This window comes from Anomalospiza imberbis, chromosome 3 (genome assembly GCF_031753505.1).
Source record: "Anomalospiza imberbis isolate Cuckoo-Finch-1a 21T00152 chromosome 3, ASM3175350v1, whole genome shotgun sequence".
Taxonomy (NCBI): Eukaryota; Metazoa; Chordata; class Aves; order Passeriformes; family Viduidae; genus Anomalospiza; species Anomalospiza imberbis.
In genome coordinates this window covers 70,397,693-70,414,466 of record NC_089683.1, presented here as the reverse complement: position 1 = coordinate 70,414,466, position 16,774 = coordinate 70,397,693, and the positions used below count along the sequence as shown (strand labels likewise).

The 16,774-nt window shown below is 43.7% G+C and overlaps 2 protein-coding genes and 1 non-coding gene across 4 annotated transcripts in view; all 3 read right to left on the bottom strand.

The window, feature by feature from the left end:
* Positions 1-8,288, bottom strand: part of TOMM20 (translocase of outer mitochondrial membrane 20) — a 69,021-nt gene extending 60,733 nt beyond the window's left edge. Inside the window, exons 1-5 of one of the 2 annotated variants that reach the window (XM_068185052.1) lie at positions 8,073-8,285; positions 2,820-2,866; positions 2,026-2,107; positions 1,603-1,745; positions 126-535 (exon numbers count right to left, since the gene is read on the bottom strand). In XM_068185052.1, the coding sequence (XP_068041153.1) occupies positions 491-535; positions 1,603-1,745; positions 2,026-2,107; positions 2,820-2,866; positions 8,073-8,196 (441 nt within the window). In that variant the 5' untranslated portion in view covers positions 8,197-8,285 and the 3' untranslated portion in view covers positions 126-490. Of the gene's footprint in view, positions 1-125; positions 536-1,602; positions 1,746-2,025; positions 2,108-2,819; positions 2,867-8,072 lie in introns of those variants that run through there. The other variant, XR_010997370.1, reaches the window with a different exon arrangement.
* Positions 7,065-7,199, bottom strand: LOC137472039 (small nucleolar RNA SNORA14). The gene has a single exon (XR_010997994.1). It is a non-coding gene; the product is annotated as a small nucleolar RNA SNORA14 (small nucleolar RNA).
* Positions 8,289-9,135: 847 nt separating the features above from the next.
* RBM34 (RNA binding motif protein 34) lies at positions 9,136-15,581 on the bottom strand. The gene is made up of 10 exons (XM_068185049.1): positions 15,392-15,581; positions 15,048-15,190; positions 13,819-14,038; positions 13,172-13,231; positions 12,573-12,616; positions 12,006-12,089; positions 11,725-11,788; positions 11,554-11,596; positions 10,253-10,371; positions 9,136-9,511 (listed from the first exon to the last, which is right to left on the bottom strand). The coding sequence occupies exons 1-10, from the start codon at positions 15,566-15,568 to the stop codon at positions 9,200-9,202; spliced, it is 1,266 nt and encodes a 421-aa protein (XP_068041150.1). The 5' UTR covers positions 15,569-15,581; the 3' UTR covers positions 9,136-9,199.
* Between the last annotated feature and the right edge of the window lie 1,193 nt (positions 15,582-16,774).

Here is a 16,774-nt window from a genome sequence, read left to right as displayed (position 1 = left end):
TAATTAAAAGTATTGGAAGACCAGCCATAACATTAAAAATAAATTTTAATGTTGTCATTTTTAGATCATTTGCTCTGACACCAAAATATTCTGGATTTTAAAGTAGCACTATAGGGACACACAAGTGCAGATAAATCTTTATTGCCATAACTTCGTTTTTTCAAAAATGAGCATTGGGTTTTTAATAGGTCGTAGTTTTATGTCTGTATATGTACAACATTACAACGGCATGTTTTAATAATAATGAAGTTAGTGATACTTTGATAACTCAACACAGTGTATTTATAAAATGAATTCTTATCAAAATACACTTTTCACTGGGATAATAAATAAAATCCTGCGAAACCCACCTACACAAAGTTAATTTTAACTCTGGTAGAACCCGATGTGGTACACAGTCCATTAACTACTATGTTTGCCCCTTTATCCCCCTACTGATGCTCATCTTCTGGGGTAAGAAAACTTTTTTTCCCCCCGTTGTGGTGTGACCTCATTCAACATCATCTTCAGCCAAGCACTGTGCATTTACAATTCTCTGTAAGAAGGAGAAAAACTCATTCACAATTACATAAAATTGACAGCAGGCAACTGATTATCAAGCAATGTAATTTTACACTGAACATTAAGCAGTGTAATTACTGAACAAACTGATTGAAGTTAAAAATGATAATCTATTTTACTTCAGTCAGTTCCACAGTTATTACAAACAGTGCAATACCTAAAAAGGCCAGTCAGATAAACAATATTCTATCAACCTAAAGTGATGACCTCTGTGTGGTTTCTGGCACTGTTCTCTTAGGAAATGTTTTTGTTCAATCATTTCCCCAATTCTTATATCTTGCATATCTGACACTTTCCAGTGTTACCACTGAGTATATGGACCTTAACCTGAAATGTAACCAGGCCTGAGCTGTAAGAAGAGCCAACTGATACCCAGCAGCACTGAGTCTCTGCTTTATGTCAGGTAACTCTGTTAGGGAGTCCCCTTGTACTTCCAAGAACATAAAACATATCATTTATTTTACAACAGACTTACCTGCGAGCACATTAACAACATTACCCGCTCTGTACTCAGAATGAAACAGGAGGGCATTTTATACACAGAGCTACTAACACTTGTATCATCAGGGAAACTCCCAAGCTTCCAAAATTGTCACGGGTTCTGGTGCTAGTTAACATCTTGTGTCTAAAGCTGTCCCCAGAAGCAACAGGGTAGCAAAAGCAACAGATTCATTTTGATGAACTTCCACAGCATTTACACATACTTGTAGAAATGTAAATTAAAAAAAAAAAAAAAAAAAACCACACCTGAAGTCCCAGAGCAATAAATTTACTGTTTTTCCAATCCCTCCCAACTTATATTCGGGAAACACTGGATCCACATATAGTACCAGAGCTGTGGTCAGATACCTCTACTTCAAGAGCTTAGCATACCCTATACACAGGAGAACTTTTGTATTTTTATTTTATCCTGGTTGCTATTAATGTTACATGATGATTTTCATAAAACCACAAAGCCTGATACTCACAACTGGTGCAGTGGATAAAGTAAGTATTTCAATTTTTTTTCCAAACCAGACCAACAGGGAATGCTTCACATACCTGGCTTATTGTAGGGAGCTTAGTTAGAAGCATTTGAAACACTGGTGGTGGAAGAGTCTGCTGTAGAACTTGTAGTAGCTGCTGCGGCTGCCCACATACAGCAATGGCATTGGTCAAGTGATCAACACCTTTTTCATATTCACCTGTATGACAAATGATAATGTTTTGAAATCAACCATCTTCCACACTGTAACACATCTACATAAAACATCCACCAAGAGTGGATTAAATTACGGTGAATCAATCCACATTAAGCTCTTCTTCTTCCTTGATGGACTTTCTGAAGACAAAAGATTAGAACCAAATAAGCAGATTTACTTAGATGAATTTGACACCCCAGAATTTCTTCGTGTATAAAAATCATCTAACAAAGGTAGTGAAAAATTATTTTACAACTTACCCTTTGGAAAAAAATATTATTACCTTGAGCTAGTAATTCCTCTCCAAGCTGAATCTCCTCAAGGAAAAACTTCTGAACCGCTTCAGCATCCTTCAGATCAGGCAACTATAAACACACACAGTAAATTTTAAATCAGCCCTTAAACACCAGCTACTAAAAAGTTAGCAGAAAATATTCTCAACTGAAATTAAACATGCACACAACCCTATTGTTACACTGACACCGGCAAAAAAAAACAAGTGTCACCACTAAGTTAAACTTAGTGCTCAGAATGTTTTTGAAAGTTAGACTCAGGTCTTATAACACTGCATCACAAATGTGTAGAGAGACAGAGCCTGAAATACCTCTACTCAGTTTATTACGTACATAATTTAGGAGCAAATATAAATTCTAAGGTGTATTATGTTTATATCAACTGTATTTCTTGCAATTGTTTAGGAGAAATCTTAGGTTTTCTTTCTGGATCCATTGGTAATAATGAAAAGGAAATCAAATACTTATTGCAGAACAACCTATCAAGTTCAGTTGTAAGTGTATCCCATCAATAATTTTAAGTCTGAAAAGTCCTTGTTCATATTACAAAGAGGGAAAACACCATCAAATCACACAGTGATTGTTGTACTTTCTATTATAACTCCTCTGACACAAAAGAGGAACAACCACACAATTATTTCTGAGCCTTAAAAAAACCTAAAGAATGCATATTTGCAGGAGTGTTTGTAATTCTGGAATCAAAACAAATCCTTAAATAAATGTTACAAATAATACAAGTGAAACATCTTTCAAAATAGCACTGCATTATTGATCACAGTATTACCTTGGAAAGTCCTGCTCTCTCTTTGGCAAGCTTCTGTTTCTTCCTTCCTGTAAGAATAAAAACATCTTTTATTTTCAATTTGCAATTAAAAAGCCCTTCAGATTAAAGTCTGAAACCATGAACAAATCAAAGTCCTTTTCAAGAGAAGAAACTGGTAATGTATTCCAAATACTGAAGATTAAGCACAAGACTGCAACCCACTCAGTGCAACAGAGCATCATTTAGAGGTCTAATGAGGGCTGGCAGTAGCACCTATTCAAAACAGCAGTTCTTCTCCTGAGGGCTACAGCAAACACCAGCTGTGCAGGGCAGCACGGCGGCAGCACAAGAGCAGCACAGAACATCGCATGCGCTGCAGGCACACAGAAGCAAAGAGAATTAGAGCAATACAGGAATTATCCACATGACTTCTAACAATAAGCCACAGAAGAATTGTCCTTAAGTCAAGCTCTCTAGTTTTGAACTGCATGGTGCACCACCAAGGAAGGGGGACTTTCGCAGGCCACAGCAGATACACACAGTGCACTTTCTCAGCTACTTTATAGCACAGACTTGGGAACTAGTTAATAAGTGGCAGTGTCCCACCATCCTTCAGCAAGAGGGATACTAAAGCATACATTTCTGAAACCTGAGGAAAGCAAACATTTACACATGGAACAAACATTTACAGACTTAACTGCCTACCTAAAGGCAAAAAGTTGGTCTGCTACATGAAGCTGTACCACTTGAGCAAAACTAATGTAATTAAAATTAAAGTTGCTTTTAATGCAGCTAGGCAGGTATAAAGATATCTTTATAGCAGCAGTTCTTCGTACTAGAAAAAATAATTATACTACTTATACTGGCAATTTCCTTGGAATAATCATTTATGTAAATCTTCAGTTCATCAACTGAAATAGTTACACCACTAAAACCTCTGAATACAGCCTATGGTTAAACTGTCCTTCCACTCTTTGTCCTCAGTGTCTGCTCAGAAAACTTCTGTACTGACAAAGAACAACTGTCACGAAGCACTGATTTTCCTTTGGAAACAATTTTACAAGTTGGAAATACTTCCAAATATGACCAGCAGTTTTGCCCAGTAACTAAAAATTTTCAGCTGTCCACATGGTGAAGACAGTCATGAATACTATTCCCTAGTATAGCGATAACCTAACACGTGGCATTTACTGACAAGATTGTGTTCTTTATAGAAAGGGAGTTCACATTCTAACTAGATGGAACACCCTTTTACCTTAATACACCATCTTAATAACACTTAGCACCTAGATTTGTACAACTAACTGACTTGTGCATGTTAATTTACACTATAGATGGAAAAATGTATTGGATAGAACTGTAGTATGCTACAATTTTATATTTTTGGAGGGTTTCAATAGTAAAGAATTTGTCTTGAAAGTTAGTGCTTCAATTAGCTCACTCTAACTTTTCAGAAGCATTAATTTGCACAAAACTAACTTGCACTACTATGCAAACAAGTTTTGATAATAGATAAAATCGTCAAGATTAAATTTGTAAAAAAATTATTATTTGAGATATTTTACCATCAAAAAAGCCACATTACAGCTGCAGTGCATTCAGCAAAAATGCAAGCTCCTACCAAATAGAAATACAGAGAGTAATAGATTAACTTTGTACATAATTTTGAGGAGAAAATTGTGTTTTCTTAGCATGATTATGATACCTTCTTATTTAAATATAACAAAAGGTATCATTCACCAGGTTAAGCATTCTGAAATAAAGAACAAAAGACATGCTGGTAATTGGAACTAATGAAAGCTTTTGACCACTGATCACACAGATTTGAAATCATATACTTTAACCTGAAAATAGTAAAGGAATATGTAGGCTCTTTAAAAGTTCACTAGCTAAAACAATTAAAAAACCCAAGTAACTCTAAAGGATACTTATGAATTCTTCCCACACTGGTTGGGAAGAAATACTAGTTTCAAAGTATCTTTGCAATAACAACAAAAAGTTACATTTGTAATAAGACAAGCAAAAAGCAATGGCTTTGAAGGGTAAAAAAACCAAATAAAAAAACCCCACCCCACACCTAAAAAATCCCCCAGGTTTGTTTTTCCTTCAGGGACCTCCAGGAAAATGAAACACTTGCCTCTGTTCTAAAGAGATAATCCCATTTTGAAAAGGGAAAGGCAATCTTTTCTAGAATGAATCCTTATTACCACAGAAATGCAGTGCATGCCTCCAAAGCACAAGGCTAAACTGCAGCTGTCACAGTGCCGCTCCTCCAGGCACAGCTCTTGTACAAGGGTACAAGTTCCGAAAGAGAACCAGTGGATGACCTGTTCTGCTGGCACGGGTTGCAAAAGGCCCCTGAGTAGCCCCAGCAGCTTCCCAACCGGTTCCAGAAAAGGAGCAGAAAACCCAAAAAGCCATCTGCATTTTCAGCTCCCATCAGTGAAGTCTGCCTACTGCTCTCCCCTCACTCTGCTGTCCAGGCAGAAGGCATTCTTGGGCAAAATTCAGCATGGTCAGAAATTCTGGCTGTCTCTGAACAAAGACACGTGTGTCTATATTTTAAAGCAGAGCACTTCTGTTTAACTCATTCAAGAAGGCAAATAGTAAACATACCTGAACTATTTTATTAATAAAATACAGCCTGGGAAGCTCAACAGCTACAGATGCTTACAGCTTTGCTATCTTTTGGTCCCAAGACTAAATATGGACATGCCCCCCAAACTAGCAACAACAAGACCCTAAAAAAAAAAAAACAAAAAAAAAAAACACCACAACCAAGAAGTCCACCCACAAAACCTGCTAAGTAAGATTTAAACATGTTTTAAACATGTGGAAAAATCAAAGTCCAGTAGTTCTACAAGCCTTCCAGAAATTTCCAAGAAATCTTTTTCCCAGAGACCTAAATCTGGCCACCTCATTTTTATGAGAGGCCTTTGCAATGTAAACTTTGGCCTAAACACAGCACACAGAGATGGCACAAAACCCAGCTGGTTCTTCATTTGTCAGCACGTGCTTGACAAAATACAACAGGCAATCCACTGACATGTTAGGTCTCTTGCCTTCCCAAATTCTGGTGACACTGCATCACAGGCTGAAAAGGATCTTACCCTAAGAAGGTTACTGGAGAAGATGTGCTGTAAAGGCGGTTTCTCCAAGCTTTCCATCCCATGCCCCCACTATTGCACAACACATGGAGCATACATAAAGAACTGCAGCTGGCTGCTGCGCTGAACCTTTCCTGGTCAAGTATTTTACAGCCCATGCCTTCCTGTCTATCCAACAGCAAAAATGTTGCAATACCCTGATCGCTGGCACCACTGCTGAAGCGTCCATACTAAATAATCTGTTACACTACTAAAAACCACCAAAACAAATTAACCAAAGCCTTACAACTAAATGCAGATCAGTGCATCACATGCAGAGACTGTAAGTCCTACAATGAAGTCCCCCAAATCACAACTGCAACCTCCTACCAAACCAAAATGCATTTGTTTTCCACTTCAAAGTTAAGTCAATTCTTAATCAGAGTAGTTCTAAGGTTTATTCAGAACATGACTGGATAGAGGCTCAGATTATGGAAACCTTGAATCTAAAAATAATTTTTGGTGCTTCTGCAAAAGCCTTACATAATTCAGTGCTTCTCCTACTGCATATCTGGCATCATAAAAAACCCCATGGCCGATTATGTTGCCAAAAATCGAGTTTGCTTGTGCAAACCAAGCACACACTTGGTTTAGTTAACTGCACTAATATTTCCCAATTAATTGGGAAATGCACTGCAGGGTAAAGAGGACTTGGAACGCACACAAGAGGTACGTGCCCAAAATCCTACACACAGGAGTGAGGGCCTGAAGCTGAAATATTTGACAGACATACTTTGCTGTAGAGGAAATTTTGGAAAGAGGAATTAATGCACCGCTAAGCGACAACACTGGCCAGGCAAATCCAATCCATGAAGGCAGAACCAAAGCTGTAAATGACATTTTAATGCTATCAGGAAAATACTCATTTTCAACCAGTCTAGTTATTGACTTTTCCATCCATGAAACTGCTGATCACATCATGTTTACTTGCCAGGAAAATTTACCTTAATGGTAACTTATTTTCTGATTAGTTACCAAAGGAATAATATACATATTACCCTGACAGAAATAGCTCAGTACAAAAAGTATCACCTTATTGCTCATGATTCACTTGTGTTCCTTCACTACTCATGCCTACATTTGCATTTGAAACCCTCACTGATTATTAAAACATTTAAATAAATGTTGAAGACATGAAATAATGAAGAGCCATGGGAGAAGAGCTCTACATCTTGGATTAATCAACAGTTTTCTCTGGCATTCATTCTTATCCTGGAAGCCAACGGCAGGGCTGCCAGGAGGGTTTAGAATGCAGCTGATGAAACACCTGAGAGCTGCCACCGACCCCTGCCTCACCACAGCAACAACTTCACTGTAAGAGACCACACTGGTTTACCCGCTTGTGTTCCAAACGCAAAAAAGAAAAAAAAAAAGTGTCACCACATAAACGTGGGGGCTACAATAGCACTGCTGAGCCTGTAGGAGAGAAAGACTGGACAAGAAAAAAGGCGCGGGGGAGGTGAATTTGAACCAAGCATGGACAGAAACCACAGGCTACCCAACACCTACGGCAAACGCTCTCTGATGGGATGACCCTGTCTAGAGCCACCTGAACGGAGGCTGCAGTGAGGTGGGGATCACTCTCTTCTACCACGCCTGCAGTGAGAGGACCAGAGAAAACGGCCTTAAGCTGAGACCTGGGAGACTCAGCTGAGACATCAGGAAGAATCGTTTCCACCGTGAGGGGGGCCGGGCACTGGAACAGGCTGCCCAGGGAGGTGCGGGAGCCACGATCCCTGCGGGCGCTCAGAGGGGACTGTGCCTGGCGCCGGGCGCTGCCGGCCGGCGCTGCAGGGGATGCAGTGGCAGCGCTGGCGGATGGCTGGTCGGGACTCGAGGGCATCTTCCAGTTTTGACGCTTCTGTGACTCCGTGCCCGGCCCCCGGTTTCGCCGAAGGGACGGCGAGAGGCCGCAGGGGCCGCCGGGGCCCGGGGGTCCCGGCCGGGCCCGGGGGTCCCGGCCGGGCCCGGGGGCGGCGCTGCGGCGACAGCACGTGCTGCCTTCCCGCGCCCCGGCCGGGCGGGCGAGCGGGGGACAGAAAGAAACGGGGGATCACGGAGGGAAGCGCGCGGCGGCGGGAAGGGACGAGACGGGAGGAAAGGGGAGGGGGCGCCCCGGGACACTCACGCTCCCGCAGCCGGTTCTTGAAATTGGGGTCGCTCCGCCTCTTGCGGTCGAAGTAGATGCAGTACCCGATGAAGAGCGCCCCGCAGAGCCCCGCGGCGATGGCGCTGGTCCTGCCCACCATCATGGCGCTGCCGCCGCCCCCGCGCCGCTCCCGCCGCGCGGCCCGCGCCGAGCTCCGCAGGCACCTTGGGGCGAGCGGGCACAGGGAAAGGACCCCTCCTCGCTTCCGCTTACGTCATCAGGCGGCGGCGGCACGGGGCGCCTCCCGCGGTGCCTGCGCCGAGGCCGGGGCGCATGCGCGGGCCGAGGGGCGCGGCCGGAGCGTCGGCGTTCGCCCGCCGAGCGCCCTGAGGGGCCGGGGAGCGGCGTCCCGGGAAAGAGCCCTGGGATCACCGCGACCAGCCTCTGAGCCAACACCACCAGGTCAACCTGATCTTGGCACTCAGTGCCACGTCCAGGCTTCCCTTAAACACCTCCAGGGATGGTGACTCCACCACCGCCCTGCCCTGGGCAGCCCATCCCGATGTCTAACCATCCTTTCTGTGAAGAAATTTCTCCTGATGTCCAACCTGAACCTCCCCTTGAACAGTGTGGGGCTCCGTCCTGTCACCCCGTCCCTTGCTGCCTGGGAGAAGAGACCGGCCCCCACGTGGCTACAGCCTCCTTTCAGGCGGCTGCAGAGAGGGGTAAGGCCATCCCTGAGCTCCCTTTTCTCCAGGCTAAAAGTCCCCGGCTTCCCCAGCCGCTCCTCGTAAGACTTGTGCTCCCAGACCCTTCACCAGCTCCACTGCCCTTCTCTCACAACAAAAAAGCCACCCAAATCAAGGTAACAATTTTTATTTCATCACAGACCCAGTCTGAATGTGAGTCACACTTTTTCTATAGCCATTGTGGGTAATCCTACACAACTCCAAGAAAGAATTCACAGTTAGCCTCTGCAGCAGGACCTCAACTGGAGAAGATTCCTAGAACACAGGAATAAAATCATGCAGCACCTCCTGCTGCCTTCTAGGAGAAGCCAAATGCCCCAGAACGAACACCAAGAAGGACAACAGCCGTATTACAAACAAAATTTATGACACTCTCACGTATAAAAACCACTCTCATATATATCCATCTTTGTAACACTAATCAGCATTTTTACTGGATTTTTTTTTATCAAAGGACTGTTTGTTTTTCCCAGCTTTACTCTTAGGAGTAGTTTTTAGTCTTTTTGGTTTTATGCTCTTCTTTAATGGGTTTGCTTTTTCACCAACAAAAGAATCGTTAGAGCAGCTCTTTTCTTTTTTCTTCTTCTTATCAACTCTGTCCTTGGGAGCACGAGACTGGTCTGGATTCTTCTGCTCTTTCCTCTTGTCCGCTATGCGCTGCACTCTTATCTTTCTTCCCATCAGAACAGAGTTGTTGAGTTTCAGAGCAAGATGTACAGCATCTTTGTTCTACAAAACCAAACAACCACTTTAAAAGCAGCATTACTTCCAGCTGAGTGCTTTCGAACAAAGACAGTTACCTGTCTTTAAAACCGGTAGGCAGGATTTTCCAATGCAGAGCACTCGAACCGCTCTATTTAGGGAATGACACAACATCTCTGCTGAGGAACACCAGCACCCCCACACAGCCCACACACACTGAGGCACAGACACTTGAAAACAGGCTATGAAACAGCTTACAATGAGACACTAAAGTCTGAGGCAGAGAGAGACAAGGAAAAATTGGGAAAAAAGGCATTGGGCTGCAGGAATGAAGTAAGGGAAAATAAGGCTGGGAGACTGGCATGAGAAAGGAAGTTGTGCTGAATCAAAAGCGGAGAACCGGTATGCAAACCAGCTGCAGGAAAGAATTCCACTCACATTCTGACATGTAAGAAATGGGAGAACATTTAAGTTATACCAAACTAACTCATCTGATCCTCTGTTAAGTCTTTAAGGTAAAGCCACTTCTTTCACCCCAGTGTGTACAACACCTAAAATATTTTGTTTTGTATCTGCTTCCACAGAACCGGTCTTCCAAGCTGCTTCCACCATACAGAACAACACCACCATTTAACTTCCTACCTACACACACACAGACCTCCAAAAATTACTGAAAAGAAAATAAAAATGCTCTAAGGGCAGACCCCAGTGCAGGTTTTGAAGAGCTCCCCGTGCACCAGAGCACGTACCTCAAAGGCTCACACGTACCTCAAAGAGGACGTAGCCGAAGCCCTTCCCCAAGCCAGTCCTCCTGTCTCTCACCACTCGCACCCCCACAATGTCTCCGCAGTCGAGGAAGTGCTCCCGCACGGCGTCATCGCGGATGTCTGCGGGCAACACAACGGAACAGATGCCTCTTCAGGGAGACACACAGCTTTGAAAGCCTGGCCCACATCCAGTCATTTCACATTTACCCATTCAGGGACACTAACAGTATGGACAAATAGCAGTGGTTCAGAAAAATCCCAGCAAGCTGACAATGCAGACTTTATGAAGTGTTATTTGCTCTGACAGTTACTGCTTCTCCAGCTCTGAAGAGTATGACATAAATCACAAAGAACTAAGGCAAAGATTGAAATACACTTTTCAAATTATTTCATTTATGCTCTGAACACAGCAGAAATGAAGAATTCTGCTATACATTTTTGTAGCTCCTCCTTATGCCAGAATTTCTAAGAATTAATGCTGATGGTAATGAGCTTGAGCTGGTAGTTCTTCAACTGCTCATTGACTGAGCCATGAATTTTAGCTGATTGGGGCAGAAGGGATTTACAGTTTCCAACCACGGCTGCTATGCAATTATTCTGAAAATGGCTGGGTGTACGAGCGTTTCTCCATCTCATGCCTAGGTGGACAAATGTCATGTGCCATCGCAAAAATACGGGTTATTTTCTTTTCTTGTACAGGTACGCTTCAGGGAATCCCCTGATGTAGACATAAATGTCTCTCTGCAGGGGAGGGACTGAACTCAACAGTGTGGGTTTAACTACAGCAGTGGGACCTAGCCATGCTGAGAAAGGTCCGAGCTACTGAAGTAATTTCAGAGCACAGCAAATCACAGAATCACAGAATATTCTGAGTTGAAACTGGCCCACAAGGATCATCAAATCCCACTTTTAGCCCTGCCTGGACAGAGTCACTCAGCCTGTAGTTCACAGAAAGCACCAAAAGGAGAAGCCATCACTGTCCATCACTTGGAATTGGTTCACCAACAGGTATTGGTAACCTTCGAACAGTTTAGAGAGCCGTGGCCTTTGCAACTTAGTCGTATTTATTTAAAAAACATGAAGCAATAACAAGAACTAAAAGCACTTGCAGTGCTGTGTACAATAAAGGAAACAATCAAGGTGCAGAACTGGACAAAAACTTATAACCTCTTTAGGTGTTTCAATTAACAAATAAAAATTACCTCCAGCGAAAGGTATTTATCCACCAAGAAATAAAAAGCCTAATGTCAAGAATTCCATAAATGCAAATTAATGATGCAGAACAATCCATTTCAGACTTACCATACGAAAGATTTCCCAAGAAAACAGATCGTTTATTGTCATGCTAAAGGAAACAGGAGAGACAGGACAGTAAGTTATTTGTTACAGAAAAACCAAACTAACCAAACAAAAACAATAAAAACCCCACAATCAAACCAGAAAAGGGGATTTTTAGCCACACACTTTCCTTACCGAACTGGTTTTAGATGCAGTGTCAACTCGGATGTGAAATCCACTAGCAATTTCTGTTCCATTCCTTTTGTGGTCAAAAACAAAAGGTTTTAAAAGTGAAATAATAATTACATCATTGACAATGTCACTGCACAGCAGTATTCCAAAAGCAAAGTTACTTTTAAGTTTGAACAACATTTTAATTCTGATTCAAGCAAAAGAGGGGAGGCTGTTTACATTTATCTATAAATCTACCTGAACTACCTCTTCAGCAGGGTATGAGGAACAAAACTGAGACTTACTCCTTCAGAGCGTTCTGGGCATCGCATTCTTCCTTAAAGACCACGTAAGCATTGACGGACTTTGCATTCGGGTGCACCTTATGCCTGGAACGGGAAAAGGACCCGTTATTGCTTAAATCCTGCTGATGCTGCGCAGTGCACAGGCACTTCTTGCTGAACACATTCATGCCTCTGCTTCTTCTGTGCACGCTAACGCCTTCATTTCCCTTGCAGGTCAAGCTACCCCTGTACATGCAAGGGAGTCCCACTGTACATCTTGTTCAGCCCATATATACCCTGAGCAAGCTTCCTCAGCTCATAAACATATCCCAAGGAATTAAAGACTTTTAGCATCTTCTTCCTTCCCAAAATATAAGAAATGTAACCTCAGGTAACAAATTACAAGTATACATGGCACATAATTCTTTATTACTTGTTGAGAAAACTTAATACACACAAAGGTAATGACAAAAGACAAAGAAACAGGAAATACATAAAAAAGACCTAATACAGACAAACTTTTAATGACCAACACTTAAACGTTGTTTAGGCCTTGAACAATACACAAAATTCACAAGGGGAACCTACTTGATTGCTGCTACCTTTTTGGATACAATATCTTCTGCTGGAATCTTAAAGATAAAAAGAGCTTGAGTTAGGTGGGTTTAGTGTTAACTTATCACAAAGAGCTTTCCCATAAGACAAAGATGAATTCAAGCAGGGGCCACCCAAAGCAACATAACCAGTACAGTGAGCAAATGACAGAAGTAGCTGGACCTAGAGATGGTCTACAATACCCTCGGAGTTAAAGAGCTTGCCTTGAATTTTGACATGTTTCTGGAGTTCCAAGAGGGTTATCGTCAACTATTTTAGTGAATACCCTGATTTACAATAATATTTCTTTGCTACTATGATTTAAAAACAATTGAACAATGCCTCAGCCAAACCAGCAATAGTAAAGGCATTCCACTTTCACAGAACATAAAGCTCTGATGCTGGATCAGCTGCTGCTACAGGAAAAACACATCTGTGGTGCTCCTGGTAACATCTCCAAGGCTTCTTTTAATAGCAAACCCCACATACCCCAAACCACTTCTGAACTAATGAAGGTACAAGCTTTACAAATACTACTGCCCTTTAACATCAACAAATACTTTTGTTATATAACATTAAAGGAAATAACATACCAGAGACCGGAAGCGAATGGATTGGATTTGTCCATACTTCTTAAAAAGAGATGTCAGTACCTAAACAGGTGATATTGCAAACACTCAGTACACTTTTCAACTTGGTAATGAGAATTATTATTTAGTATTTATAAGTAATACTGTTCTTACACTGTTTTCCTTTTACTTTCAGGATGTCTCTTAATGGGCTACTAAAAAAATCGCAAGTAATTTGTAACTATTTCTGTGTTTCTTGTGGCAGCTTCTTCTTCTACAGATTGCCAAAACTGAGGTCATACCTCTTACTGTAGAAGAAAGTATAAATTTAATATGTTTTATGTAACAATCTGAAGCATTGTTTGCATACAAAATTAGAAGCAGAGTAACTCTGTAAATGCAGATGTCATTTATTCAGTCATTTTTTCATTGACAAGGAACTGACCAATTCTACTCAGGAAAGGGTCACTACATCCACCGCTGCAGGAAGCCCAACTCCAGGAAACCAGAGATTGTCTCTAATGGTTTCTGAGAACAAGCACCATTTCCTACTTTCCCAAAAGCAGTTCCAATCGCAAGTGTGTGTGACTTCCCAGCTGGAAACATCCCCTCAAACTGAGGACTGCTGCAACTCCTTTCATTCCTTTAGCAGGCAGAACCCATCCACGTACCTGAACAGTGCAGCTGACAGGCAAGTTTCCAACAAACACCGTTCTTCTGTCTGCTGCTTTATCAGCCACCCTTCTTCTCTTCTGCTGTTTTGCAGTAGCACCCGTAGCTGAATTAACAACACTTTTGGTGATGGCTTGAGAAGCCTTTTGCTTTTGTTTCACTTTGTTTTGAAGCAATTTTTGATCCTCCTCTTCATCTGCCTGCTCCAAAGCATTCTCTCTGACCAGAAATGAACAGGCAGGTTACAATTGACGGGAAAAAAGAGGGGATTTGGGGGCAAAGAATTGAAGCCTCCAAGATATTTTAACTTACATTTGAAATTATTACGTTCAACTCTAAAAATTCAAACATTATTTTGTTTATTCTGCATTAAAAAAAATTATCTTACCATTCAGTAACATGAAAAACTATTTACTGTCCCCAGGACACTGCATTCACTATTTACCAGTAATAATACAGAAATACTTCACAATTAAACAATTTGATAGCCTCTAAAATTGAAGGGAAAAAAAATCATCTTTGTGTTATGTTGGAACTTAGAACAGATTTAATCCTTCTCAGTATGCAGGAGACTTAGAACAAACCTCCGGAATACTGCCATGCACTAACAAGTCTCTCTCTATCCAAACCTGCCGTAAGAGCATGAACAACGAGCAGATCTGAAGGAGCCCCTGGAAGACTACAGACAAACAGGTTCCATGGGCCCAGGGACAGGATGAGGGGTTAGCCTTGTGCTACAATCAAGTTCGCTTTATTATCCAAAGTGCGCTGCTGAGTGAGCAGCTTCCAGCCTGCTCTGAAGCACCTGGCTTCAAGTATTTAAGAGAACAGTCACAGAGAGGTTCTGTGTCACTGCAGAGGCCCAGTGGGACACAGACAGCTCTGTGCCTGGCACCTCGCTCCTGCTGAAAACACCTCGGCTGGATAAAGCCAAGGACAGCTAGAAAACATCTCCCCGAGCCAGAGAGAACTACATCCACGTGTCTTCATCTCCAACCGCTGGAGCTGATGGCTCCCTAGCAGGGCATTTGCACTTCCCAGACCTTTCAAGAAGCTGCACTACTTCCTCCTTCAGGGGAAAACTACAGAAAATTTGCACAATCTTAAAAGTAATTTTAAACACCAAGGTGAAGATGAGTGGTAGATGAGAACTGCCTTGTTTCATCGAACCCGTATTACAAATAATTAGATGCATTAATTTTACTACAAAATAGTGTCACTTACTTACCTCTCTGATAGTTTTTTCTCTGCCTCTGAACGTTCCTTTTGTCTGGCCTTCTTTGCTTTTACCGGAGGTTCTTGTATGTTGGATAAGCTCTGGTCTTCTGACACTTTCTCCCCTTCTTCTGCACGCTTCCTTTTCTTATTTCCCTTTAAAAAAGTGGTAGGAGAAACAGACTTGAAGGACAAAATTCCAGGAACGCCCTGAAGTTACTTCGAACACTACAGCTTATTTGGAGCGCCACTGCCCGAAGCCGACTGCTGCGGGCAGCGGTGCTGCCGACAGCCGCCCTGCCGCGCTCACACAGCCCCGGCCAGCCGGGAGCGCTGCCCCGGCACTCGCTCACTCACCCCCGGCACAGCCACCAGCACCGGCGGGGCGGCGGCGCGGAAGAGGCGAGCGAGGGGCGCGGCGGGCGCCGCCGCCGCCCCGAGGCTGCCCGACACCTGCCCCACCACGTACTGCTCCTCCTGCCCCTCGGCCGCCGCTCGCTGCCGCGGCGCCGCGCCGCCCCGGCGGACCCGCATGGCGGGCACCGAGCGCGGCACGAACGGGCTCAGCCCGCGTCACTTCCGGTGCGCGGGGCCGGGACGTGCTCCCGGGACCGCCCCCGGGACCGCCTCCGCCTCCGCCGCGGGCTGGGAGCTGCTCCCGGCCACGACGGGACCGTGCCGCGCGTGGGCGCAGTGACACCCTGGAAACATCCAACATCAGGACCAGATGGACACGGTCTGAAGCTGCGCCAGGGGAGGCTGAGGTTGAACACGAGGAGGAATTTCTTCACAGAAAGGTTGATTAGATATTGGAACGGGTTACCAGGGAGGCAGTGGAGTCACCGTGCCTGGGTTTAAGGAAAAGCTGGACATGTTCTTAGTACCATGTCTAGGTCCTTGGTCATAGATTGGACTTGATGATCTCAGAGGTCTTTTCCAAGCTAACTGATTCAGCGAGGGAAGACTCACCAATTTCCCACCACGCTCAGTTCCAAGGGGAGCTGAAGCAAACCTGACTTTGGCTGTCTCGTTACACGTTTAATGCACTTTTTGAGCTGCCACTGTAAGCAGCTCTGTTGCCACCAGCGTCCAACTGAAGGCTAAGCAAGCAACCCAGCTGCTGAACAGAAGAAAAGTCTTGGTGTTGACACATGCACCAGGTATCGCCCCTGCCTTGCCTGCTGGATGCCAGGAGAGCTAGTGACCCTCGTGGATGGGGTCAGGCCAAGAGAATACACAAATCCTTGAAAAGGGGCAGGTGGCTACTACATGACTTGTAGTGGCTTTTCCAATTTGCCTTCACACAGAAGAGCAGCACTGTAGTAACACAGGAGGGGCAGAACAGGCTCAACCATCATCCAACGTATTTCAGAGATTCGTGGCCACTGAAACTCGGCAAGAGGCATACGGCCTCCAGGAACTCTGCCTAAGAGAGAGTTCAATCCCTGTGCCAACAGGAAAATTCCACAGTGTGATGGGAACTACCCAGTCATAAATATGGGCAGGTATCAGTGGAGACTGCAAATAAGGGGAGGTGGCAGCACTGCAGAGCCTTCAAATAAGGCATGTTTTCCCTCAGCATATGCTGCTCTCAGCTATTCCCAACTCGATCAATTGTGGAACACACAAACCTGAGTCTGTCCTTCAGCCAAGGTGTAGAGGACACAGCAGGGGGTGTCTGCCTTGCTTTGCCTTTGGGATCGCGGTCCAAGCAGGTGCTCAGGAGCATGGGCACAGCCC

Excerpts from the sequence above, each read along its gene's own strand:
- RBM34 (XM_068185049.1), bottom strand. The coding sequence starts at position 15,568 with ATGCGGGTCCGCCGGGGCGGCGCGGCGCCGCGGCAGCGAGCGGCGGCC. Across the intron at positions 14,039-15,047 it reads GAGAAAAAACTATCAGAGAG|AGAGAATGCTTTGGAGCAGG; the intron begins GTAAGTAAGTGA and ends ATTTCTGGTCAG. Across the intron at positions 10,372-11,553 it reads CTTGGGAAATCTTTCGTATG|ACATCCGCGATGACGCCGTG; the intron begins GTAAGTCTGAAA and ends TGTTGCCCGCAG.